Here is a 27716-nt window from a genome sequence, read left to right as displayed (position 1 = left end):
CGGTGTCAGGTTTTTGGGGGTCCGAAGTCCTCTCAGTTCTTTTGGAGTGCCTACATGATGCAGGGAAGCAGTTCTGCTACTCCACAGGAGTTCGTGGGTCTTTGTTGAAGGCAGGCAGTCCTCCCAGGCTTTCGGAGGCACAGCATCTGCAGGAAGAGACGACTTTGGAGCACGTTTCCAACAGCAGACAGGCCGACAGGGTTTGGGCCAAGTCAGTTGGTTCGCCACAGTCCTGGCTTCTCGCTGCTTTTCAATGTCCTTCTTTGTTTGGCAGGAATCTGATTTCGTGGTGCCAGGGGCTCCCCTAAAAACTAGATTTAGGGGAGTGTTTAGTAGTAGCTAATGGCTACTTACGCCTGGGGTCACTATGCCCCCTGTAGGACTACTTCCTGCGGGAAGTGGGCATAACCCTGTCCCAGAGTTCCTAATTCTAACATCACCAAGATGGCAGACGTTTAAATTTCATATCAACATCAGGTAGTCCACCTTAGGGTTGGAACTAGCCTGATGGTGGACACGCCTCTCTGACTACTAATTTTCCTACCTGTCCAGGTGACTAATGGGCCCTACTCAGGTGCGTGGCATCCCCTCCCCCTGATGGAAGCCAGATTCGCATACCAGTCTCTCTCTGCCTTGGAATGCTAATTTACCATCCTTATTGGGGGTAGAGGTGATAATACCTCTCCCAATAACAGGCATTGTTTCTATGTTCTGATAACAAGGCTCTCACCTCCTAGGGAGTCAGAAACTAGCATGTGGTGGCAGGCTGGACTAGACCAGTCATCCAGCATACAAGAGGGTTGGTATGTTTCAGGAGGTACCTCTAAGGTACCCTCTGGGTACATGTATTAATAAATCCATCACTGGAATCAGTGTGGGTTTATTAATATGAGGTGTTTTATAACCAAACCCCATATGTTTCAGTGAAACCATTATATAGCTGGGGAACTCGTTTTGACAAGTGCCCAGTACTTACCTTAAGATGGCTTCACTGCTCACTTGCAATATTCACTAATAGAACTAGACTTCACAAGGGGCCTATCTGCTCATGTAGATATGTCCTCATAAAATATAATGCGCCTTGCCTTAGGGCTCAAAGGCCTGCTTTAGAGGTGACTTGCATATATAAGATGCAGTGATTTGGCATGACACACAGGAGCGTGCCATATTATGTTTTCACTTATGGCCTTGTGGCTTATTGGAATGCGTCCACTGTAGGGGCCCGAGTTCAACCTCATTGTCACAGGTTCAAATCCCGGTGGTCCACTCAGCCTTTCATCCTTCTGAGGTCTATAAAATGAGTACCGTTGGGTAACAATAAAGGCACGTTATGTTATGTTTTGCATCATGTCATGCAGCCTGCAATAATGGTAGTCTGTGTGGAATTCGTGTGTGGATTTTTCTTAAGGTGTCATAAGATATGCTGCAGGCCTTTGGTATCCTCTTTGGCACTCATGCCCTAGGTACCTGGGATACCATTTACGAGGGACTTACATGGGTGCTAAAGTCCTTAGCCAAATGTAGCACAAATAGACAATACCTTGTTTTGGTGAAGGAGTACTGGCACTGAGGTCTGCTTAGCAGTTTTTAAGAAAACTTATTTCTCTCCCCAGTGTACTTCTTCTGTAATTATCCATGAGGATCTAGAGATTGATTATCCTGAGGATATACTGACGGTACGGCCCTTACTCTGGATTTTGGCGTGGGTACGCCCTGCTAGGCATTTTAACCACTTATTACTAAAAGACTGCCTGCTCTTGGTGGACCGACCAGTATTCCATGGATTAGCAACATTAAGGTCTGATTTTGCAAGTTGGGCCACCCAGAAAACTTTTTGGCACCCAGAGTCTTTAGTTTATGGGAGGACTACGTTTAGACCAAGATAGCTTTTGCAACTTGGAGGGCAAATGAGAGACCATTATTGGCCAAGGATAAATCTTCTGTAATAGCCTACCTACCTCTTCAGACCACTTTTCTAATTGAACTGTATCTCACCTATAACATGTCTGATTACCACTGATTTTTTTTTTATATGTTTCAAATCTAACTCAATACATCACTTGTTAGCACTTCATGAGGTTGTTCAGTTGGTTCCACCCACATTCCATGCAGCTTTAATAATATCTCAGCCCAGGACACATTGCACTTTATTATGTTTTGCACTTTTTATAAACAACTAAGGGGCTGATTACGAGCCTGGCGGTCCGTGGACTTCCAGACTTGTGGGGGTGCAGCGGCAGAAGTCTGTCTACTGCCCTATCGGATTAGGGCGGTCGGACCGCCATTGTCCTGCCACAGCTGCCAAGGATCTGCTGTTCCCTGGCGGTGTTGCAGCAGTCAGGAGGCCGTAATATAGTTGGTGGGACCTCCGTGATCTCACCAAGCTTATTGCGAGTTTCCTCTCCACCAGCGGTGTCATGGAGGTTCCTACTCCATGAACACCATGGCAAAGAGGAAAGGGGGCTCTGTAGGGCTCCATGCGCTATCTTGGCATGGGGATGCAAGCACTTTTCAGTCCATGCCATTTAGGAACTGATTTTGGAATTCCCATTGCAGTGCCGATTTTCAGAGACACCGCCGTGGGAAAGCCAAAAACCAGCCTGCAAGACAGGAGGAAACTCCTAATCTGGAAAGTGGTCTGCTCACGGCTTTGGCGGTGTGGCGTCCAAAGTTGTAATCAGGCCTAAGTCTCATCATTCCACTGTCTATTGAACAGCATTTTACACAAATCCGCCCTGCACTATTCTATTTAATGATATTACCTGATGTGTTTACCTGTTTTAATTTAGCTCTATTTTATCTGGTGCTGTCTGTTCGAGAAAGACTTTATTTGCTACATGATGGGACACTAAAGTACCCACAGGCAGCTATAGCTATCGTTTTAACTTCCAAAAGTATTCAAAGTCTTTCTGGCAGCTCCTGCCATAATCACCAACTTGTTTTCTGGCATTTAATTATCTTTGGAACTAGCAGCACAGCCGCCAACATGCTAAAGCATACAGTAGTCCCTCCTTTTCTTCAGAAGCATCAACAGGCCCCTACTGATCTTTCAAGCCTTCATTCAATATATAGTATTTCATATACAGAAAGACTCCTTGTCAAAGCCATGCACCCTCGACTACAGTCATCTGTTGAATCTCACCATGAGCTGGATCCCACGTAGACTAGCTTTTAACCCCCACAGTAGCTTGTATCTTGTGGCCATTGTGCCTTATAATAGGAAAGAGGTTGACTATGGCAGAGCCGGAGGCTCATTCTTTTAAATCTCATGGAGCCCTTCAACGTCTTCAACCACTCTGTCTTTCGTGTGAGCCGAGTGGATCCTGATTCAAGAGAGAGGTGCAGGCACAATTTCAGTCTTTATTATTTTCAAGATTTTAGTTCAGTGCTCATTAGTCAATTTCTTTCCAAATGTCCTCACAGGAATGAACCGTGCCGCCCACTATTTTTCAACACATAGACCAAATCATTGATGATCAGCATTCTGTCTTATTGTAAGGTTTTCAACAATTATGCGGATCATGCATAACTCATACTAACACCTAGCTAGTCTGCTCATTTCTTGTGTGTAGGCGGTAGACAGTTGAATGTACATCAACCAGCTAATTCTGAAGCCATAAATACCTCCCTTTCCCTGAGAGCCTCGACAGGATGGCACTAGCTGCTTCATGATCAGTCCTTGTCAATGGCCATTGTCAATGTCTTCTGAATCTCTCTATTCTAGGAATTTAACAGGTGCAAAGAGGTGCAAGGATCCTGCTCCACCTGCTATGTCAAGTTTAGCCATTGCTGTGTGTCTTGCAGTGGATAAATGTATCATAAGTGATCTATTTAGAGATGCGCCTTTCATGGTTCTGGTCTCAATTCTTGACTCCGAAACGTACACCAACCTCTCCTGCTGTAATCTGCGCACATTGGACTCTGTCTCTATCAAGACTTTCATCTTCAAGGAATGATCTGGTGCCAGTGCTTTCTCACTGTCCCTGATTGTACAAGGAACAATTTCCCTCCCTAAAGCCACACTACAAAGACGGGATTTAGTTTCAGTAAACTCATCAAAACTCTGTTTAGTAGTCAGACACTGATCTCATAGCAGCCACCGGGCATTCTGTATAGGTTAAGATATCAAGAAATTATTGTGGGATTGAAAACGCACTTTAAAAATTCTATACAACGACAAACACCAAGTTCAATGATTGGGCCCTGCCACTTGAAAGGAGTGGTTTTCTCTTGCAGCAGGCAAACCAAGAACCAGCATCAAAATGGTGTTGAATTGGACTTGTTGAAGACATTCGTGAAAAGGGCAGCACATGAAGGTTTTTCGTAAAGAATTGAAACGCTGCGCATTAGGGCCTTAACAACTCATGTGACTAAGTCTTTCAGTACAGCCGGGTAAACTCAAAGGGAAGAATGTTTTGCAGATGGACAGCACCTTCCATGACCAGTCTAAAAATATGCCACTGAAAAAAAGGCCCAAAACAGAGTTTCTGGAAAGGCCTGCTAGAATTGGAACTGTTCAAACTGAGTGTGTGAGCCGCACAGTAAGTTCCTACTTTCAGTTAGGTACTCCTGGCGAGAAGTGGTTTAGTGCTTAAGATGCATAATTTCTAACATCAACAACTTGGCAAGAATTCCTAATTCCGTTCGTCACCAAAAATGGTGTCATTCTGTGCAAATATATTTTATCACGCTCGCACACTGGGCCATCTAGGTTTTTTTTATACGTTGTTGCGTGCTCTAGGGTGTACTCTCCGTCATGGAGTACTAATGCCAAGGAAAAAACAGCGTGACCCTTGATTGGGTGACGTCCCCTAGTCACAGCTTAATCCCGAAGGGGTTGTAAAGTTCTTTCACTACTTTGAATGTGGATCGTCAAAACCAAATCCAAAACCTTTGTATTCAAAGATCCGTTATTCTTTTTGTTGCATTATTTTCATTTCATCTGATGTGATAGGTGAGATGAAGAAGGGTATGTTTTGGGTCCATTAAGATTGACCAAGGGAGAACCCCGCCCAGACAGGCCCTCACACCATACCAGAATCTTTGCAAATCCGGACAGCTCCACTTTGTATGAATAAATGTGCCTTCCATGGTGCCACACCGAAGACAGGTCGGGGAGGCGATCACATCCATACACCAGAGTCTACGGCACGTAAAATATACCCTGTGGAGATACTTAAGCTGTATCAGTCTGAGCCGGGCCGCTATTACAGCCATTCATTGCATCTCCAGTGCCTTTGTTCAATCCTCATACCCAAGGGCCCATACATCTGCCACCCAAGCAACCCGGAGGGCACGGAATGTGTCAGGGTGATTGGAGGTAAGTGTTTGATAGATCGTTGCAATTACTTAAATCACCCATAGAAAGTTTGCCCTCTAACGGATTAAATTCGGGGAGATCAGACAGGGCAGTAATGGAAGGGGTCAGCGCATGGCAGAGCTGAAGGTACCTATGAAACTGGCTACAGTGGAGCTGATATTCCATTTTGGAGTCTGAAATGACGTTAGACATTTTTTACTTTTTAACACAGAAATAACTGGATTGTTATAGCGCTACTTGTTGGTTACTGCAGCAAGTTTTTCGGTTTTCAAACCCACATGTCTCATTCATCACAAACTACCATGAGTATGCGGTGTGACCTCCTTCAGCAGCATCATCTTCATCACCTTTCCGAAGCTGTGAGATTAGTTCCAGCCTAAGGATCTGCACCGACCTGGGCTGCGCTACATCGAGTCTCGATCAAGTGTCTACTATCTCCAGCACTTATCTGAGTGAATCCTTGCACTCATGATGGAACTGCAATATCCTTTGTTAAGTAAGCGGATGGTGGAGGGATATATGGAGCCAATGAAATGTTCATCCTGCATCGATTCCAATGGAGGCCAAAGCTCCCTTTCCTAGGGTATTACCTATGATGAATAACAGTCATCTTTGAGGTGCATAGATTTCGGGTGGAATAACCCAAAGGTGCAGAATGCTTGTTGTGGATCGCTTTTAGTCCTTTTAGTCCTTCTTCCTGTATGAAATGTCTTCTTTGTATCAGTGGTCTTGTTGGCCTAGTAGTATCAAGCCCCAAATTACCAGTAAAACATAATCTTAAAAGTGTATTTCAGTCAAATACACAGTATAACTCAATTGCACCTTTGAGGAGAACATGGGACCCATTCTTCCTCCTCTGAGACACTGATGGGAGCTGGCACTGGTTTGGGCCAATGCTGCTGCGGCCAGGCTGCGGACTGCAGTTGCACTGCCTTCTTCCTCATCAACCACAGATTTCATATTTTCCTCTGTGGTGAAACCTGACCTATATTAGTCAGTGGATCCCAAAGTCCCAGTTTTTTTCTTCTGTGGACAGTGGCTGCAGTAGACAATTGCCTAAGTGAATAAGTGTCAATTTAGTCTCTGTCTAGCATACTGAGCTACCCGGTCACAGGGTACATATGCCGCCTCCGGCCTTTGGTAGACACCACGGAATCAACAACTCCTTGCCCTCTGAGGAACAGTGGTGCTTGCTTCCAATCGTAAAACTACAAACATGGACACTGAGCAGAATTGCTGAATTGTGTTTTTTTTTTTACTTCGAGAATTTTTCTTCTGGATCTATTGCAGCCAGTGGCCAATAGATGCATCTGCCTGTGGGTCCATCCCACTCTCTGGAAAAGGTATAGTCAAAGAGAGTGGTGCTGGACAAGACCCAAAAATTCAACTTGGTTAAGCGAGTTCTTCAACAATACATTTACTTTTAACGTTTTAATGCAGTTTGAATAGCTAACCTTTTCTATCCGATTTTAATTGCCTTCAGTAGAGCCTAACTTTAATATCTTAAAATTGAAGTAACTCACCTTATAAAACACGCGTGCACAATCACATATACTCCAGGAACAAGATGAAGATTAAACGCCTAATTACCCATCTTTTAGCACCAACGTAAATTCAATCCACAAATAATCGCGCGCTCCGTGATGTAAAATATTGACCATAACTCGCTACTGTGATAGAATGCAAATGCTACTTACCAGTATGCATCTGTTCTTGGCATGTAGGGCTGCTGACATTCATATCTGTGCATAGATCGCCGCCTAGTGTTGGGTCCGGATGATTGCACATTGCTGTCCTGGAAGAGTCTTCGAAGTATCACGAGATAGGTGGCTCCTCCCCTGGACTACAGTGCGCATGGGCATCGCCTCCATCCCCAGATTGTTTTTAGCCATTGGCAGAGATGGAGTGAAGTATGTGAATGATGCCCATGCTAAGAGCATATAAATATATGTAAATGAATGCTGCAGCTGCTACAGGCGCCGGGGAGGAGGGCGGGCGATATGAATGTCAGCAGCCCTACATGCCAAGAACAGATGCATACTGGTAAGTAGCATTTGCAGTTCGAGGCATGTGGGCTGCTGAATTCATATCTGTGCATAGAATACATAGCAGTCCCTCCATTAGCGGCGGCCGCCCGTGCCAGCTGCAGCCGTCTGAAAAAGCGTTTTGAGAACAGCCTGGCCAACAGCTGCCTGTTGTTTAGAGTGCACATCTACACAGTAATGCTTTGTGAAAGTATGTGTGGTTGACCATGTAGCCGCTCTACAAATATCTTCCAAGGGAATGTTACCTAGGAAAGCCATAGAGGCCCCCAACTTTCTAGTGGAGTGGGCTCTTGGTGGAATTGTGAGAGTGCGTTTAGCTTTAGCGTAACAGATCTGAATGCATTTCACTATCCACCTAGCGATCCCAGCTTTGGAGATAGCGTTTCCCTTGTGATGTGTGGCAAAAGCAACGAAAGGCTGCTTGGTTTTGCGAAAATCCTTTGTCCTGTCTACATAGTACATCAAGGCTCTCTTAACGTCAAGGGTGTGGAGCATCCGCTCCGCCAGCGTCTCTGGGTTCTGGAAAAACACAGGCAACTCAATTGTCTGGTTTATATGGAATTGAGACACAACCTTGGGTAAGAATTTAGGGTTAGTGCGGAGCACAACCCTGTTAGCGTGTACCTGGAAGAAAGGTTCTTGGATGGTGAGCGCCTGCAGCTCGCTAACCCTCCGTAGCGATGTGATTGCTACCAAGAACGCAACCTTCCAAGTTAGGAACTGAAGCTCACAAGAGTGCAGTGGCTCGAAGGGAGGACCCATCAGCCTTGTAAGAACCACATTGAGGTTCCATTCCGGAGCTGGTGGTGTCCTTGGTGGAATGACTCTTTTGAGTCCTTCCAAAAAAGCCTTGATCGCAGGGACCTTAAAGAGCGACAGATGTTGCCTATTCTGTAGGTATGCTGCCATAGCAGACAGGTGAATGCGGATGGAAGAGTACGCCAAATTGCATTGATACAGGTGAAACAGGTAACAAATGATGTTTTGAATGGAAGCATCTAGCGGGTCAATATTGTGGTTAACACAGTAGATGCCAAACCTCTTCCATTTAGCCGCATAACAAGCTCTAGTAGTGGGCTTCCTTGCCTCTCGAATGATGTCCATGCAATCGGGAGGAAGATTGAGGTAGCCAAACTCTAGGACTTCAGGAGCCAGATCGCCAGGTTGAGCTGTTGCGGATCTGGGTGCTGAATGTCGCCATGGCTCTGCGTCAGAAGGCTGGGGGTGAGATGAAGCCTCTGATGCGGTACCACGGAGAGTTCCAGAAACGTGGTGTACCATGGTTGGCGAGCCCATGTTGGAGCAACCAGGATGAGAGTCATCGAGTGCTGCCTGAGTTTGCGTGCCACCAGCGGTATCAGAGGTGCTGGGGGAAAAGCGTACGCAAATCTGCCTGACCAGTTCATCCACATCGCATTGCCCTGTGATTGCGGGTGTGGGAACCTGGCGGCGAAGCTTTGGCATTTTGCGTTCTCTTTCGTGGCGAACAGGTCTATCTCTGGATGACCCCACTTTTGGAAGTACGGTTGGAGTACCGATGGATGTATCTCCCACTCGTGCATTTGATGGCTGTGCCTGCTGAGCAGATCCGCCATCTGATTGTCCTTGCCCGGGAGATGCTCTGCCATGAGGAAGATGTTCCTCTGAATGGCCCACTTCCACATGCTCTGAGCCAGATGAGACAGCTGTGGAGAGTGTGTGCCTCCCTGCTTCTGGATGTAGTACATGGCCGTCATGTTGTCCGTCCGGATCAACACGACCTTGTTGCACAGATGTACTTTGAACGCCTTCAAGGCCATGAAGATTGCCATCAGTTCCAACACATTGATGTGCATCTTCCTTTGCTGTAGTGTCCATAGTCCCTGCACCGTGTAGTGGAGTACATGCGCTCCCCATCCCTGGAGAGAAGCGTCCGTTGTCAGGATAATCTGTGGCACAGGCTCTTGGAACGGTCGGCCCTTGCAAAGGTTTTGTGGATTCCACCAATGCAGAGAGTTGTATGCCCGACCGCTCACCAACACTAGGTCTGTCAGTTGCCCATGAGCCTGAGTCCACTGACGTGCCAAGCACTCCTGAAGCGGACGCATATGTAGTCTCGCGTGCGGGACGATGGAGATGCAGGAGGCCATCATGCCTATCAACTGCATGAACACCTTCGCCGGAAGCGAGTGTTGGGGTCTGAATCGTTGGATCAGCGCCTGGATACTGGCGATTCTCACTGAATTTGGCTGCGCAGTGGCTGCCAGAGTGTCGATAGTCGCGCCCAGATACTGTCGCACGTGGGCGGGCTGGAGATGGGACTTGGGGTAGTTCAGAGAGAATCCCAGATCGTGCAGGAGATGAATGGTGCGTGACACATGGTCGACGCACTGTTGTTCTGTCTTTGCTTGAATGAGCCAGTCGTCCAGGTAGGGGTAGACATGGACGTTCTGGCGCCGGAGATGCGCCGCCAAGGTCGCCAAGCACTTTGTAAATACCCTCGGCGCCGTGGTGACCCCGAACGGCAGAACCCTGAACTGGTAATGCTGGTCCTGAATCGTGAACCTGAGATACTTCCTGTGGGAAGGATGCAGTGGGATATGAAAATATGCATCTTTCAGATCCAGCGTAGCCAGGAAGTCCCCCTGCTGAAGCAGAGGGAGTACTTGCTGTAACGTGAGCATATGGAAGTGCTCCGAGAGAATGTAACAGTTGAGGGGCCTTAGGTCCAGGATGGGCCTGAGGGATCCGTCCTTTTTGGGGATTAGAAAATACAGGGAGTAAACCCCTGTTCCCCTTTCCTGCAATGGAACGGGCTCTATTGCCCCTTTTTGCAGCATGACAAGGACTTCCTGCTGCAACAAGGTCAAGTGCTCGCCGGACATAGGAAGGCTTCTTGGGGGTATGTTTGGTGGAATGGAAGTAAGTTCCAGACAGTAACCGTACTGGATAAGAGACTTGACCCACCTGTCCGTGGTGATGGATTTCCACGCGGGCAGGAACTGCTGGAGTCTCCCCCCGACCGGTGTTGTATGGTCGGGGGGCAGTGACAAGACGTCACTGTTTGTTGGTGGTGGTGGACCTGGAGCTGTTGTTTCCACGTCCCCTGCCCTTGATGTTATTGCCTCTGTAGCCACCTCTACCCTTGTTGTTGTATGAGGGTTGGGTGTTACTTTTGTAATACTGAGTGGACTGCGATGCCTGACCCCTCGAGGTGCCTCTGGAATTGGAGCGACGAAAGGAACCGCCCCGAAACTGCTGGGACTGGAGGGCCCCCATCGACTTGGCAGTGTCCGTATCTTTTTTCATCTTTTCCAGCGTGGCATCCACCTCAGGGCCAAATAGGTGGTCAGGATTAACAGTTTGGTTCAGTATTGTTGTCTGAATATCGGGCTTGAACCCTGAAATTCTCAGCCAAGCATGCCGTCTAAGCAACACACTGGTGTTGATTGCCCTGGAGGCTGTATCGGCCACATCCAGCGCACATTTTATGGATGCGTTTGTGATGAGCTTTCCCTCCTGAATCAGCATTTCTCCTGCCTCCTTGTATTGGTCAGGCAGGTGTTGCAGTAGTGTTTCTAAGGTGTCATAATGAGCCCTATCATAGCGTGCAAGTAGGGCCTGTGTGTTTGAGATTCTCCAAATGTTTGCTGCCTGTGCAGCAATACGTTTCCCTGAGGCTTCAAAGATTTTGGACTCTTTGTCTGGGGGAGGAGCGTCACCAGTTTTCTGCGAGTTCGCCCTCTTCCGAGCGTTGGATACAACCAACGAGTCCAGTGGCAAGTGTCCCTTGATGTATGTAGGATCCGAGGGCGCTGCCTTATATTTTCTGTCAATGTGAGGGTTGATGACCCGCGCCCGGGTGGGCTCCCTGAAGACCTCCGTTGCGTGTTTCAGCACCCCCTTAAGCATCGGCAGTGTCTTGACTGACTTTTCGGCTACTGAAAAAGTGTCAAATAAAAAGTCCACATCCACCGGGTCTGAGTGGAGCTCGACGTCGTGGTTAGCCGCAGCTCTCTCAAGGAGAGCGTTGAAAGCCGCCGAGTCCTCCGTCGGTGAGGTCTTTGCCGCAAATAGCTGCGGGTCCTGACCCGATTGCGGGTCGTCTGGGTCGGCTCCGGCAGACCAAGGAGCATGTTCCTCCTCCGGATCCGAGTACGCCGGATAGTTGTACTGAGGTTCCGTGACAATTGTAAGTGGTGCTGTCGACTCGCACGAATATGGTCGAGTCTGGTATCTATGAACCGCAAATGACGAGTTTAGTAAGTGTGCGCAGTTTCGCTGTACTAACCTAAACCGTTCGTTTATTATGTGGGTTTTTTTATCTGTACCCACGGGTTCCATCTTAGATACGGCATCCATTTTGTCTCTTGCCCTCAAGTAGCCAGCGAACGGACGATGTCCGCTTCGCGACCCTGGGACTCCCAAGATATTCGCGGAAGACACATGTCCTTTGTAAGTGTCTTTATGACGAGGGGGATGTTACTGTAAAGCAGATGGCGCCGCTCGAGGCTCATCTTGCCGCACGGACTTATTGTCTCAGCCGTGCATCTCATTAGGCACGTCCCTTTGATGCCTGTATCTCGTGTTTCCCGATACCTCCCCTTTTTACACCCTTTCCGATCTCCCCACTGTCTCCGTCTTCCTCTGCACCTGTCTTTGTTCCTATTTCGATCTGTTTTACTACCGATTGGAATGCACTAATGTTGGGAAGATGGGTTTTTACAGTTGGGAATCGCCAAATGTTTCCGCACTTATGATCCGGACCTCATGTGTTTTCAAAGCGACCAAAGCGACCCCTCTGGGGATAATGGTGGGAACCGGGTTGTAAACCTTTGTGTACCATGTTGTCTTATGGGTAAAAACTGTATAAAAGGAGCGATCCACAGAACCAATTTGAAGCAGTCTCCCCAAGTTGCACATGTGTTGCTTGTCGTGACTACTGTGTTCCCTGCAGTAAATAAACCTTGCATCTTTGATGTCGAAGGAAGTGTCCCGTGTCTCTGTCATCTGTACGCCGGAGCAGGTTACCCACGAAGGTTTCAGGTGTTGTGCCCTGGCACCGCTGGGTCCTACAGAACCCAGTCCTTCAGTTGGCACCCAACGTGGGGCTGCATCAGTGGTACCGGTCCAAGCCCGACGATCGTGAGGAACTTCGTGTGAAATCTCCGAGGGAAGGTGCACTCCGCTTCATCGATCCTGTTGTCGAAATAAGTGGCCCGAAGACTTTTCCCGCGAAGATTCCCGCCTCCGGACGGCTGCGACGGACTGCTGCCCTGACTGTAGACCTGTTTTGGCGCCTGGCGTAGACCTTGGTATAGCGAGACGATAGACGGGCCTTCCTGGAGACGCCATTGATCTTTGAGTTAAGTATTTGTGGGTCGCTCCCAGAGTTCTTGGTTGTTGACACTTTAGCGAGTGTTTTTGTTGTTAACGCTGTGTGAGTGTTTTTGTCGGTGACACTTTGCTAGCGTTTTGTTGTTGTGTTATTTGACGACTGCAGCCGCCAAAAACCGAGGGTTTTTGTTCTTTGCTGGGACTTGGTAAATCCCGTAACCCTTGAAGTTTGTGAAACTCGGCTAGTGTGCAAGATGCCTGGTCGTAGTACTTTGTTTAGTTGTTTCAGACCTTGTGGTACGGATTCCCGACTGGAAGACTCGTGTCCGATACCTCCGGTTGGAACTCCCACTTATGAACTATATAGTAAACATGGACTAGGTCCGATTACCTTTAATGATTATTGGATTAAATATACGAAGAAGGACAGTGACCTTCGTTGGCCACCTCATGGTAGCTTCGAGGCCCCGATCTTAGATAATTTAGAGATTAAATTGTTCGAAAGGAAATCAAGGCCGGCCATGTTTGATGCCTTTCGGTTGTGGCGCAAAGAAGCCCGACAGAAAGAAATCAGACAGAATAAACGTAGTCAGCGAGATAATGTTGCTACTATAGTGAAGAAAGCAGAGCAATTTCAGCGTGATAAGGAGGTTAAGGATAAGGAAGTGTTTGACAGACTACAGCGTATGACTGTAGATAAATGTTATCCCGTTCTGCCTATGGAGTCAGAAAAGAAGGAAGAGCCAGTTGAGGATCCTTTAATGTCTTATCTTATGAAGTCGCCACCTCCGTACGTACAGGGTACCGCAGCTGCAGCTCCTGTGGTTCCTGCCGTACCTATCCTTCCGCTTATTGTTCCTCCGCCTTTTCCTCAGCCTGCACCCGCTCTTCCGACTGTTCCTGCTCCTTTGCCTGTTTCTATCCCTACTGCTCCTCCGCTTCCACATACTCCTGCTCCCGCTGTTGCTCCTGTTTTGTTAACTCCTGCTGTTGCTACTGTTTCTACTCCTTCACTTGTTAGTCCTGTGTCTTATACTTCTCCCTCTACTCGTTCTCGTAATTCTCCTCTTGCAGCTAGTTTCTTTCATTCGCTCGGGCCTGTTCATGGGTCCGCTAACTCTGATGGTCCTCAGAGACGTAGTCAGCTTCCTGGAAACAGAGAACGCGTTGCGCTATATAATATGGCGATGGGTTGGATGGTAAACCCTCTTAGAAATCCGCCCCGTGTTGTTCTCGAAACGTTTTGTCAATTCAATATACCAACCCAGAGATATGTGTTTAATGAAATGTGTAAGTTCCTTCATGATCAGATAGTGGCCGATGCGCCTGACGAGGTGCTGACCGCCCTGTCTGAGCTTCAGCTTCAGTTCGCGAATGGACTGATAGTAGATACTAATGTTCGACGTGCTATTGAGCGGTTGCTATCTCTTCGTCCCGCTCCGATACCTCATGCATTGTTTGTCGAGGATATTGAGAAACAACCAGATGAGTCTGGCCAATACCCCATGCGAGAAGTTCCACCGGTTTGGATACCACCTAATCCTAATGCTCAACCTCCGACAACAGTGGGACATTTCCAGAGAGTATGGATACATCTCCCATGGAAACGCTCGGAAGTGTTACAGGTGAAGCAATCTCTGCCTGATCCGCGCAAAAATCCTACAGGGTATTACAAGGAATTATCGCAGCTCGTAGATGCTACGGTAATGAATCTTTCCGATATCGATATGTTGTTTGGTAATGTCGTACCGCAACCGGTATGGGCTAAGATTCGGCAGGAAGATCATCAGAATGAATTGGGTGGTGATTGGAATGCCATTGTAGCGGCAGACGTCGGACAAGTTGGGGGTGCTAAACCCGACCAGCTGATTACTGCTCTTCCCCAGCGAATAGTTACGTTAATGAAGACTCTTATGCCAGCTATGAGGGTAAATTGGGACAAATTGTCAGCTTGCAAACAAAAGAAAGATGAGAGTGTTTCCGACTTCTTTACGAGGTTCGAGGAAGCTTTCATTGACCATAGTGGACAGGATATGGGTACCGAGGGTGGACAGAGATTGTTTGTGGATAAATTTGTTTCGAACTTATTGCCCGATTTGAGCAATAAATTAAAGAATTCGGAAAGTGCATGGGCCGTTTCTACCTCTGCTCAGATATTGGCTACGGCACAATATTATGAGAATAGAGAGAAAGAAGAGAACGACCGTGCTGATAAAAAGACGAAAGAGCTAAAAACTAAGGTGTTGCTTCAACAAGCATATCCTCCGCGTTCAAATCAGAATGCATCCCAGCAGAATAGATCGCAGCCGCAATCGAATCGATCGCAGCCGCGTAATGATTCCTCCTCCCAAAGATCATCGTTAGGATACAATCAATGTGCTTATTGTAGACAGGAGGGACACATTAAATTCAATTGCCCCGTTTTAAATGAACGTAATAGTGGTAACTCATCTAGAGGAGGTCGTGGTGGTTCGCAGCAGGCATCACGTGGTAGAGGTCGTGGTACTCAGAACGACCGTTCTGATAACTCCTCTAATAATAATAATTGTTTCGATCAACGTGGATCATCGCAAGGACGATCTGCGCAGTACAATGTAGACGATTATTACGTCGATCAGGGAACTGACGACAGTAATTACTAGGACAGCCAAAGACAAGGAGAGGGAGTGGTATCAGTTCCGGTTGATCAGAGAGGGCCTTACGTCGCAGTTGCTACATCGGGCGTCGTTGAGCCTTTTCTGTTGGACACTGGTGCAGCGAAAAGTTCCATACAGCATTCGAAACTCCCTGGCGCACCTTTGTCTGGCTTAACAAATGTTTCCGTTGGATTCTCTGGCGCCCCCGTTAGCAATCCAGTTTCACGCCCTTTGCCCCTTACAATTGGGCCACGTGAGCTAGAAGCTCCATTGATTTTGACTACTGGTTGTGGTGAAAATCTTTTGGGCCTGGATTTGCTTAAACGTTTGTATGCGACTTTGTATTGTTCTCCTGCGGGAGTACAGCTTACGTTTGGAGAGAGAGTTGTCTCTCCCATGTACTTGTCTCTCGACAAACTCCCACCGGAATTGAGTTCTCTTCCTGCGTCTTTGTGGGCAACGGGTCCGAATGACGTGGGCCTACTTGATATCTCCCCTTATGTTGTTCAGTTGAAATCTAATGTGCGATTGCCGCGTATTCCCCAGTATCGTATCTCTCTTGATGGTGAACGAGCGTTGTTGGCGATCATTTATGATTTGATCGAGAAAGATGTTATTGAAGAGACTCGGGGAAACGTGTGCAACAGCCCTGTGCTGCCCATTCTTAAACGTACGGATCCTTCCAAACCGCCTGTTTATCGTTTTGTTATCGATTTACGGGAGGTGAATAAAATTGTTGTTCCTCAATTTCCTGTTGTGCCTGACATCACGGCGCTACTGACTCTGATTCCAGCTTCTGCATCGTGGTTTTCGGTGATTGATTTGAAAAATGCGTTTTTCAGCATCCCGATTGCCGAGGAGAGCAGGGACCTTTTCGGTTTCTCTCTCGGTGGACGCAGCTTCCGGTTCAAGCGCGCTCCTCAGGGCTACTGTGAGAGTCCATCGATTTACAGTCAAGCCTTGAAGGGTCAACTGGATGCGTTTCAGTTGCCGGTCGGTGCGGCCTTAATCCAATATGTCGATGACTTATTGGTGGCTGCTGATACTCAGGACATTTGCAAAATTGCTACGGTGTCGTTGCTGCAACATCTCTGTGAGTTGAATCACAAGGTGTCACCTACTAAACTCCAATATTGTTGTCAAGAAGTAACCTATCTAGGTCACTTATTGTCAAAGGAGGGAAGGAGGTTGACCCCAGAGAGGATTGCAGCGATTGTGCGAATGGCTGTGCCAAAAACCCAAAGAGATGTGCGTGCCTTTCTAGGTATCACGTCGTACTGTAGGCAATGGATTCCTAATTTTTCATTGCTAGCGAAACCATTGGTGGCTCTTACGTGCAAGGATGTTTCAACTCCTTTACCATGGACGGAAGAATGTCAGAAAAGTTTTTCTGAATTACGTGATTCATTGTGTTCGGCTCCTGTGTTGGGTACTCCTGACTATAGCAAGCCGTTTACATTATATGTTCACGAGAGGGAAGGTTGTGCTTTGAGTGTCTTAACGCAACCTTTTGGTGGTAAGCAACGTCCATGCGCATATTTTTCCTCGACCTTGGACCCAGTAGCTAGAGCCTTGCCGAGTTGCTTGAGAGCAACAGCGGCAGCTGCGGTCTCCATCCGACAATCAGCAGGATTGGTCATGGATAATATGCTTACGGTGATGGTTCCGCATGCAGTCGATACTCTTTTGAATCGTACGAAAACTCAGCACTTGACGAGTGCGAGGTTGTCTGGGTACGAATTGACGCTCTTGGCAAGCCACATTCAGATCAAACGTTGTAATGTTCTGAATCCGGCAACTTTGTTACCAATTAGCACAGAGTCAGATGAAGTAGCAGAGCATGTCTGCTACTTGAGGACAGAGGAAGAAACAAAAGGTCGAGTGGACCTTAAAAACACCCCATTGGAAGACCCGGATGGTACTTTGTATGTGGATGGGTCATGTTTTAAGTTGCCGAATGGTGATGTGACTACTGCTTATGCTGTTGTAACGTTGAATACTGTTGTTGAGACTGCAAGGTTGAATCAGAATTCTGCCCAAGCTGCAGAATTGATTGCTCTTACTAGAGCATGTGTTTTAGCGAAAGAGAAACGTGTGAATGTGTTTACCGACAGCCAATACGCGTTTGGCGTCGCACACAGTTTTGGACGATTGTGGAGAGAGAGAGGTTTCTTGACGTCGCACGGTACGAAGATTCAGCATGGCCAACTTGTGAATGATCTTTTGGATGCACTGACGTTGCCTAAGCAAGTAGCGATTGTTAAATGTAGTGCGCATCGTAAGGTGACGGATGATGTTGGTCGTGGTAATGCGTTTGCAGACGAGATTGCTAAGGAGACTGCCCGGAACCTTAGCACTCGAATGTATGTGACGAGTTCGGTTAGGTGGCCTACAGAATCGAGTATGTGTGAGGACACTATTGAGAGTGTGAAAGAAATTCAGAATGAGGCCACCGAGACTGAAAAGGCGAAGTGGAAAGAAAGCACGGGAAAGTTGGATGTGAATGGTTGTTGGATTGATTTGTCGGATCAGAAAAGATGGTTGTTGCCCGATGCGTATGTGCTGGCCGTTGTGACAATGGCGCATGGGTTAGCACATATTAGCGCGAAAGGTATTTGTAAGTTGCTGTCTCCCGTATGGAAGAATGATGGTATCGCGAAATGTGCTGAACGTTTGGTGAAGAATTGTATGGTGTGCATGATGTACAATCCTGGCAAAGGAACCCCAACTCCTCCTGGCAGTTTTGCTCCCCCTTCATACCCCTTCGAGGTGATACAATTGGACTTCATCCATATGGAGCGATGCAATAACCTGAAATATGTTTTAGTTGCGGTTTGCGCATTCTCCCGATGGATCGAGGCCTATCCTCTCAAAGACAACACTGCTTTGTCCACTGCGAAAATCCTACTGAAGGAATATTTTCCTCGGTACGGAATGCCTAGAATCGTGTGGTCAGATAATGGAAGTGAGTTTGTGGGTAGTGTGATGAAGAGTGTGTGTAAGGGCATTGGAATTAATCAGAAATTCCACAGCGCCAATCATCCCCAGTCAGCTGGTTTGGTTGAAGGGTACAACGGCACCCTTAAACTAAAGCTAGCGAAGATTCAGGCTACGACTGGTCTTTCGTGGCCTGACGATTTACCTCTAGCATTACTGTCCACTAGGGCGACTGTACACTCCCGAGTAGGGCTTAGTCCCTATGAAATAGTGTTCGGCCGTCCTGCGAATGTGTGGGGGGTTCCTAGGCCAGGAATGTTCTCTGATCTTGATTACCCAATGTTGATCGATTATCTACATGACTTGACTGCTAAACTGAGGTTAATTCACCAACAGGTTTACGACGCATTGCCGACGCAGACGGAGGGTCCAGGCCACCAGCTCCAGCCCGGAGATTGGGTGGTGACAAGAAACTTTTCACGTAAAAACAATCTGGACCCGAGGTTCACCGGACCTTATCAAGTGCTCCTGGCCACGAGGACTGCCGTTCGTCTCGAGGGACGTAAGAATTGGGTGCATGCCACCCACACTAAACGAGTCCCCATTCCTTTGCCGGCAGACCCGTGGGTAAGGAGAGGCATTGCGTCTACAGAAACAGAAACATTGCCGGCGTTTGTACCTTTTAGCGACGCACAGCCTGTTGGAGAATCCTCAGCGCAGCAGAAAGACTCTGTTGAACAATTGTCATCAAAAGACTCAAGACCAGAACAATCCACTGATCAGCAGGACGCTGTCTCTTCAACGGATCCTTTGTTTGACGAGCAGACACGTCCTGGGAAAACCCGATACTTTCTGCGATCTCGTACTAAGAACTAATAAAAGATCCTGCTTTGCTGTATTGTCAACTGCATTATCCCGTTTTCCGTGATCAGTTTGGAACTTTTGTATTATCGTAATTATTTTTGTATATATATATATATTGAGCTTCATTCCATATACTTTTTGCTTCCACAGCTGAGAGACTTTGTCTTTGCATATATACATATTGTGCATTGAAGGCCGTAGGGCCGCGCGCATACTCCCTTCTGGATAGTAGGTCTTGACGCTAGGTTAAAGGCCGTCGGTTCCTGGGAACTCCTAGGGATTGACTATTGCTACACAGAACGAAGTACGTCAAGAAACGTTGCGGACGGTCGTAGGGAATGGCATTCTCGAAGCTGGACGATTTGGAAGGAGCTCAGGTTCATCGATTCAAGCTGCAGCAACTCAGTCGTACCAAATGTTTTATATTCCAACTGTTTGTGTTGTTTTTGACTGCTTCAGCATTATTGGCGGGTGGGGTGTATTACACGATGTCTTACTTCTTACCTGCTACACCTACTCCTACTCCTGACCCTAATCTTACCTCTACTGTTTCTCCCCATTCCTTTCATATGTTACCGGAACACGAGCAGGCTAGACGTGTAGAATTCCGCAATAATTCCTTTATTCAGCTCCTTCACCAGCACCAGTTAGTGGTTAACACTACTAATTGTTGGGTGTGTGGGCTGATGCCACATACTACGGATAAGGGAATTCCATATTTGGTGTTACCGTATAGCTCCCAAGGGTCTGCTCGAGCATTTCAAACAATGTTTCGAAGCGCACTGGGTTTCCACCCCATTCGAGAACCACGTTCTCCCTACTCTGGGCCTACCTCGTATCAGAAACCTTTGTCAATAGCAATAGAGGATTTAGATAGCGATATCTATGATCCCTCGCTTATTCCCGAAGAAGAGGTACAAGCCTATAGGGTCCTCAGTAGAGGTGAATATAGTGCGTTCACTAGCGAAAAGCAGCTTAAAAGCTCGCCTCCAATATGGGTCGTACCCCACACTGGTAATTTTTGTCTTATGGGTCGTGGCCGAAGATCGCAAGCCCGACTTGGAGCAAGTGCTTGCACTGAAAATTACATACTGCCGATGGTCTCGTCCCCTGTGTTTCTGGCTGCCAAGGGTACATACTTTATCTGCTATGATCGTGCATACGCATGGTTGCCCGCTGACTTCATGGGCTCATGCTTCATTGCAAATCTGTTGCCTCCGACGTTCACTGTAGATGCCGATTATCATAAGACTAGAGTTGTGCGAGGCGTAATTAGCGAAGAGGATACTGCCGGTCAAGAGGCAGGAGACTTTTTCAAGGGTTTCCTCCCGTTTTGGGGACCTATGGTCAATAGTAGGAACCTGAGACAATTGACTCGAGTGGTAGAATCGACAGCTAATATTACTGCCAGTGCCCTTGGTAATATCACCACAGAACTTCAGGCGGAGAGACTTATGACGTTGCAAAACCGTATGGTTTTAGATGTCATCCTAGCAGACCGAGGTGGGGTATGTAAGGTGATCCATTCGAGCTGCTGCATTTTCATTCCAGATAATGCTCCAACTGTTTATCAAGCCATCTCGAGGTTGCATAAGATCTCCGAATCCATACACGTGGATGTAGGGGATTGGACGCTGCTAGGATGGTTTTGGGGCCTGATGTCGACTTGGGGTTGGAAAATTCTGATGATCATCGGAGTCGTTGTAGTGTTCCTGTTCACGTGTTGCCTTTGTGTGCAGTGTGGTCCTGCCTTATGTGGCCTCTGTGCTACAACGTGTATGAGACAGCCACCTGTTACCAATGGGACTCGATTGGACAGAGCTATGCTACAGCAACATCTCGATGGTCTGATGAATATCGAATATGATTCCGACTAGTGCTTGCCTACATGAGGGCAAAAGGAGCGTCTGAGGTTCCGTGACAATTGTAAGTGGTGCTGTCGACTCGCACGAATATGGTCGAGTCTGGTATCTATGAACCGCAAATGACGAGTTTAGTAAGTGTGCGCAGTTTCGCTGTACTAACCTAAACCGTTCGTTTATTATGTGGGTTTTTTTATCTGTACCCACGGGTTCCATCTTAGATACGGCATCCATTTTGTCTCTTGCCCTCAAGTAGCCAGCGAACGGACGATGTCCGCTTCGCGACCCTGGGACTCCCAAGATATTCGCGGAAGACACATGTCCTTTGTAAGTGTCTTTATGACGAGGGGGATGTTACTGTAAAGCAGATGGCGCCGCTCGAGGCTCATCTTGCCGCACGGACTTATTGTCTCAGCCGTGCATCTCATTAGGCACGTCCCTTTGATGCCTGTATCTCGTGTTTCCCGATACCTCCCCTTTTTACACCCTTTCCGATCTCCCCACTGTCTCCGTCTTCCTCTGCACCTGTCTTTGTTCCTATTTCGATCTGTTTTACTACCGATTGGAATGCACTAATGTTGGGAAGATGGGTTTTTACAGTTGGGAATCGCCAAATGTTTCCGCACTTATGATCCGGACCTCATGTGTTTTCAAAGCGACCAAAGCGACCCCTCTGGGGATAATGGTGGGAACCGGGTTGTAAACCTTTGTGTACCATGTTGTCTTATGGGTAAAAACTGTATAAAAGGAGCGATCCACAGAACCAATTTGAAGCAGTCTCCCCAAGTTGCACGTGTGTTGCTTGTCGTGACTACTGTGTTCCCTGCAGTAAATAAACCTTGCATCTTTGACGTCGAAGGAAGTGTCCCGTGTCTCTGTCATCTGTACGCCGGAGCAGGTTACCCACGAAGGTTTCAGGTGTTGTGCCCTGGCACCGCTGGGTCCTACAGAACCCAGTCCTTCAGTACTCGTCGTACTCCTCATCGTCACCTTCACCTGCATTATAACCAGTAGGAGACCGTTCCACATGCGTGGGAGACGAAGGCTCCATAGGGTCCGAAGCACCCGTCGAGTCCTTTTTGTTCTTAAGAGGAATCCGAAAATGCTCTAGCACCGGTTCCGCTGTGATTTTTCTCTTGAGGAGGGACAATTTCCCAGTATTGGCGTCGATGACGACCTCTCGGCGCTCTTCCTCTCCGAGTGTCTGGAGCCGAGGCTTCGACACCCCTGACGCCGCCTTGGACGTTGATGACTCTTTTGAGGGCACGTCCGCCCCCTGCTTCGGAGCGAAGGCCTTCGGCGCCGACTTCGGCGGTAGGGTGTAGCGAATAGGCGTCTACGCCTTCGCCGGCTTCGATGCGGGCTTCGGCTTCACTCCCTCCTGCTCGAGAACCTCAGTACTTCGAATCCGTTGGAGGGATTCCACTACCTTCCTCGCTAGCGTCGGAGAGGGCTTGACCGGCTTGTGCGCGTCCCCCGAGTCTGAAGTCGAGCCTGCCGGGGGCAGCGTCTTCGAAGTCGACACCGTGCCATCCTTGGTTCCCACGTTCGGAGCCGGCACGGCCGGAGCCGAGGAATCGCTGTGGCGCTTCTTCTGAGTCTTTTTCGGGTTGTCGACCCCCACCGTCTTCGGCGCCGACGCAGCCGCGTCGGACACCTTTGCCTTCGGCATCGACCTCGAGGCCCTGGGGTCGGCCATCTTGGCGTGGCTCTTCAAGTCGGCCATCTTGATCGTCTTAGGTGTTGACACCTCCAGAGCCTTCTGCACCATCAATGGAGCTTTCACTTTCGGTTTCGAAACCGACTGCGTGGATCCCGATGGCTTCACTTTCGTTTCCTTCAACGGGAGTGGCCCCTCCGAAATGTCCGTGGCCGGGCCGAGAGGCGGGGCTGCTGGACTAGTAACGAGGTCTTGGGTAAGGCCCGAAGGCGATCCCTCGACCTGGGCCGTGTGTCGGGGATTGACCCCTGAGTCAGTTTGGGGATGCTCTTCCTCCGAGCTATCCCCCACGGTGGCAATGGCCTCATCGTCGTCCCCTACCTCGTCGCCGGCTTCATAAAAGTCTTCATCTTCAGCGTCGCCGGGTTCCTCTCCCTCCGACGCAGGGTTAGAGTCCGAAACCTCGAAACCTTCGAAGATGTTGTCCGGCAGGGTCGCAGGGGGTTCTGCCAACTGGGCCTGGAGCCGAGCAGCGCGACGCTGCTTTAGGGTCTTCTTGCACCGGAACTTTGAACAGGCCATACACCTGGTCTCGTCATGTTTCGGTGATAAACACTTGTTGCACACAGGGTGCACGTCGAGGTGTGAATATTTGGAATTGCACACCGGGCACTTCTTGAACGGAGTCCGTTCCATGATAGGAACATCGAGCGTCGAGTAGGCCCGTCCGCGCCTAGAGCACGCGGAGGGGCAGAGAGTGTTCGGAGCTGAGAGTAAGATAACCCGAACGAAACAGTACCGACGCCCAGCCTAAAGACCTTTTGGTCTCAAGTAGAAAGTAAACCAACTATCGGTTCCGAGAGAGGGAACCGAAACACATCCGAACCCAATGGCGGAAAAAAACAATCTGGGGATGGAGGCGATGCCCATGCGCACTGTAGTCCAGGGGAGGAGCCACCTATCTCGTGATACTTCGAAGACTCTTCCAGGACAACAATGTGCAATCATCCGGACCCAACACTAGGCGGCGATCTATGCACAGATATGAATTCAGCAGCCCACATGCCTCGAACTTAGGAGAAATCTATGTAGCACATCTTCTGGGATCTGAGGCTAGAATTATATTAAGGTAACAACATCCCTCTTTCCACCGTCACTGAAATAAAAAATGTCCTGAAGTAGATTTTTTACTTTATAGTGTGAGCCCCGTTCAGACAGTGACGTTCAGACTCAACAATGGGGAAAACTTCTACAGAGCTATTTATGTATGTATATTCTATAATACATGATTAATATTTTTATTATAGCCAATTTTAATATTTTAATGTTTTTAGGAAACCTTTAGAAAATAAGAGCGTGGAAAAGCGTACAAACCTGGGTTTTCCCTCCAGTACTTTCTTGAACAAGACTACGAGACATCGAACACGTTATAGCAAAGGTCTGGAAGAACGAACCAAAAGAATTGCAGAGTCCCAGTGCAATAAGTTCCTTTAAAATAAAAAATACAGACAATGATTTAAAAATGGAAAGAAGACATACACAGCGAGCTCATTGTGAGCACAAAGAGTTATTACATTTATACAACTGAAGAAACCTCAAATCTTGGAACTTCTTTGGAAACACCTCCTTCAGGCCAATTTAGCATGCTCCTAAAGGAAAAACTATTGAAGACAAAGGTCCTTAGCTTTTCAAAATCAAACAAAAGAATACAATATTTGCCATAATAGGAGACTATACCAATCACTGCCCAGCCGGACAGGATATTTATTTTCAACAGTGTAAAGACAATGGATAAGTGATAATAAGGCACAATCCTGTACCGTATTGGGGAAAACAAACAACAATTTAGAAGAGTTTTACAGGCAAAAAATGAACATATATTGGCCACTTTTCAATCAGTGTCAAATTAAAGTTATGCCAAATAAGTGCCAGACACAACAAGATTCAATATAATAGTTAAGTCGATCTTTTTTATATAAAAAGAACAAGACCCAATAAGTGGGAATGCAATTTACAGAGAATCTGTACATGTCTGTATAGAGGAAGGAGGCCGAAGGACGAGTTCCTTTATAAGCTAATGGAACTCTGAGGCACTTTGCAATTTCCTTATCATGTACAGTAGAGGGTGCTTTATTGCTTATAAAGCATGGTCACATCATTCATCTTTACCACAAACCACTTAAATCCTTGGTGTGTAGCTCTTTCATATTAGAAAGATCGTGTTTGTGAATATGAAGATTAAAAGTAGAATCTCTAGTGCAAAATCAATCTCATAAAAAAAAGTGGTTAGAAATGTCTGTTGAAAAAAATATTAGAATCAGTTTAATTCAAGTCTGGTTAAAAAAAAGAAAAATCTGTAGCTCGGAATGTGTAGACATGTAGAAAGATTGTAACTTTTCAATCATTACCGAATGAGTGTAAAAAAACAAAATAAACATTTTGCAATAAATATCTCCTTTCTGCTTGTCACTGTATAGCTTCAAATACAGCAAACTAAAGTATGACAACAGTTAGTTTTGGTTTGTTAACACCATTATTTCGCGGCAGTGCGGTGGTTCCGCGGAGTGGACGGGGCCGCGTCGGCCGTTGGACGTTCGCAGCAGCAGCGAGGTAGTGCTCCCGACGGCCAACGGCAGCAGGGAAGGGGTTAAACAGCTGCCTTAATTATGGTCCATGACCTGACCTGCCTTTCCCCTTGACTGCTGTCTCCAGCAGAAGGCATTATTATGTCAGAACTCAACTGTAATAAGCTCTTTGAGTTGAGCAGCTACATATTTTCTTTTTAAGACATGGAATTCTGCAATGCCTTCATTAAAAACCCATCTTTCATTTCTTTGTAATATAAAGGATTCTGTATTCTCTGTATTAAAAAAACTGTCTGTAATTTCTTTATAAAAGGCCATTTGTGGTACACCCAGTTGCCTGTCATAAAGAAGTGACATCATAACTTAACTGTAATAAATTAAATGCATGAACTACAGTTTAGAATTCGTCGTTTGTGCACTTGTGCAACAACAGTATGGATCCATATGGGTGATACTATGTCAAACAATGGATGGTGGGTACGCCCATCCATCAACTATATCTGCTGCTGCTACAACTATTTGTTGCTTTGGCTGTTGAGTTTCTGGCCAGGTGACTGGTTCTGGAGTACTCTCAGGCCCACATGCCAAGTCATGGAAACCCTGCCTGATTCCACTTAAGCCTCAAAGCGACAACACACTGCACAAAATGTGGTCCACTGTTGTCGGCTCCCAGTACATTCCTACCTGTCGGATAGAATGATCTCAGGAAGCTGCAGGGACGGGACACAGCACCCCAAGTCTAAGCATGCACTGGGGCGAATACTCGGCCGGAAACAGTGTCCCTTGAGGTTTCCCATGTGCTCAGGACACACCCAGTCCCTGCAGCAATGGCTCACTTCTCATCCAGCCGTCACCAGTTGGCTGCTTCCAATCGATTGGTGCATGAGTGCGAGGTCAAGGTGAGCAGTATGTGTCTACACAGTGAGAAATTTGTTAACAGAGGGTGTGCAGTGCCTGAGTGAAGGATGAGCAGTGCCTCCGTGCAACTTGTGCACGTCTCAGTACAAGGTGTGAGGGATCTCAGTGCAATATGAGCAGTGTAAGAGTGTGTAGGATGAGCTGTGTGTGAGTCAAGGGTAGGTGCCCGACAATATCTCAGCATAGATGACTTACTCAAGGGTGATATAGGACAGATCCTATCAGCACTATGACGGTCCAGGCTTTCTTGTGTACACTACTGTTGTCCCTTATTCATAGAGTGGCTCTTTCCAAAATGAGCATGCTACCCTGATTGATATACATTCCAAATATCCTGGTGGTAATCTTCTAAAAGTTCTTTGGGGCCTTGCGGACCCTGGTGCCGAGCCTAATATGTGGTTCAGGTAGGCAAAGGGTGGGACTGGCAAAGGTGCAGTGCCTGATAGTCGAAGATGGTCTTGGGGCACGAGACTGAGCTGTGTGTGAGTGTGTAAGGTGAGCTATTTGTGAGTGTGGAGAAAGTAGTGTATGTGCAAGCTGAGGTTTGTGTAAGTGCATATTGAGAGTTAAGAGTGCAGAGTGAGCAGTGTATGAGTGTGCAGGGTGATTGGTGTATACATTTGCAGGTTGGATGGTGAATGAGTGAGCAGGCTGAGTGGTGTGTGCATGGTGAGCAGTGTGTGCACGCATGGTGAGCCAATTCTGAGTGCAGTGGGAGCGATGTCTGAATGCAGTGAAAGGAGTGTGAGTGGAGTGAGAGCAATGTGTAAGTGAGAAGTGTATTAGCAGTGTGAGTACAAGGTGCGGTGTACATGAATAAAAGGTAAGAGGTGCATGAGTGTAAAATCAGTAGTGTGTCTTTGTGTAGGGTGAGGGGTGTGTGCAGGGTGAGCGATGTAAAAGCACATAGATGTAAGTGCAGAGTTAGAAGCGCATGAGTGCAGGTTGAATGATGGGTGAGTGCTGGGTGAACGGTAAGTGGCTGCTGGGTGAGAGGTGTATGAGTGGTGTACGATTGCAGGGTGGGAAAAGGGTGAGGGCAAGAGGACTGTGGAGGAGTGCATGTTGAGAGGTGTCTACAGACACTAAGCAGCAGGCCATGCCCTCCCACAAAGTGAGTCTTTGCCCTTCTGAAGAAGGAAACAGTGGTGTCAAAGGCTAACAACACTGGCTGCCCTTCAACATTCATGTAACCACAAGAAAAATTAAGTTATGGACTGTCTTGATACTGCATGTACCATGATGCACTGAGTAAAACTGAAACAGACCTATGACCAGTGTGCGATTCCACCTCTGAGGAAGGTGAGAGGTATAACACACAAACATCAAACATATGAGTCCAGGGTGAGGTGTAAGTCCAGGGTGAGCAGTGCGATTGTAAGGTGAGTAGTGTGAGTGCAGTGTGAGTGGTTTATACGTGCAAGGGTAAAGTGTATTACTGCAGATTAGTGCTGTGAATGGGGTGAGCAGTGGGTGAGTTCAGGGTAACAGTGTGCAGGGTAAGAGGTGGGTGAGTAAGGGATAAGTGGCCAGCATGAGTGCTGTTGTAGTATTGTGTGGGCCCATGATGGGT

At 47.5% G+C, this 27716-nt stretch overlaps 1 protein-coding gene across 1 annotated transcript in view; it reads right to left on the bottom strand.

Moving 5' to 3' along the window:
* SLC26A5 (solute carrier family 26 member 5) overlaps positions 1-27716 on the bottom strand; it is a 392278-nt gene that overhangs the window by 95125 nt on the left and 269437 nt on the right. The window contains exon 10 of the mRNA XM_086967432.1: positions 24015-24128. Coding sequence (XP_086823558.1) covers positions 24015-24128 — 114 coding nt within the window. The remainder of the gene's footprint in view (positions 1-24014; positions 24129-27716) is intronic.

This window comes from Lissotriton vulgaris, chromosome 1_1 (assembly GCF_964263255.1).
Source record: "Lissotriton vulgaris chromosome 1_1, aLisVul1.2, whole genome shotgun sequence".
NCBI classification, from domain to species: domain Eukaryota; kingdom Metazoa; phylum Chordata; class Amphibia; order Caudata; family Salamandridae; genus Lissotriton; species Lissotriton vulgaris.
Note: the sequence above shows the minus strand (reverse complement) of the source record. Positions and strands in the feature narration are given on the sequence as shown.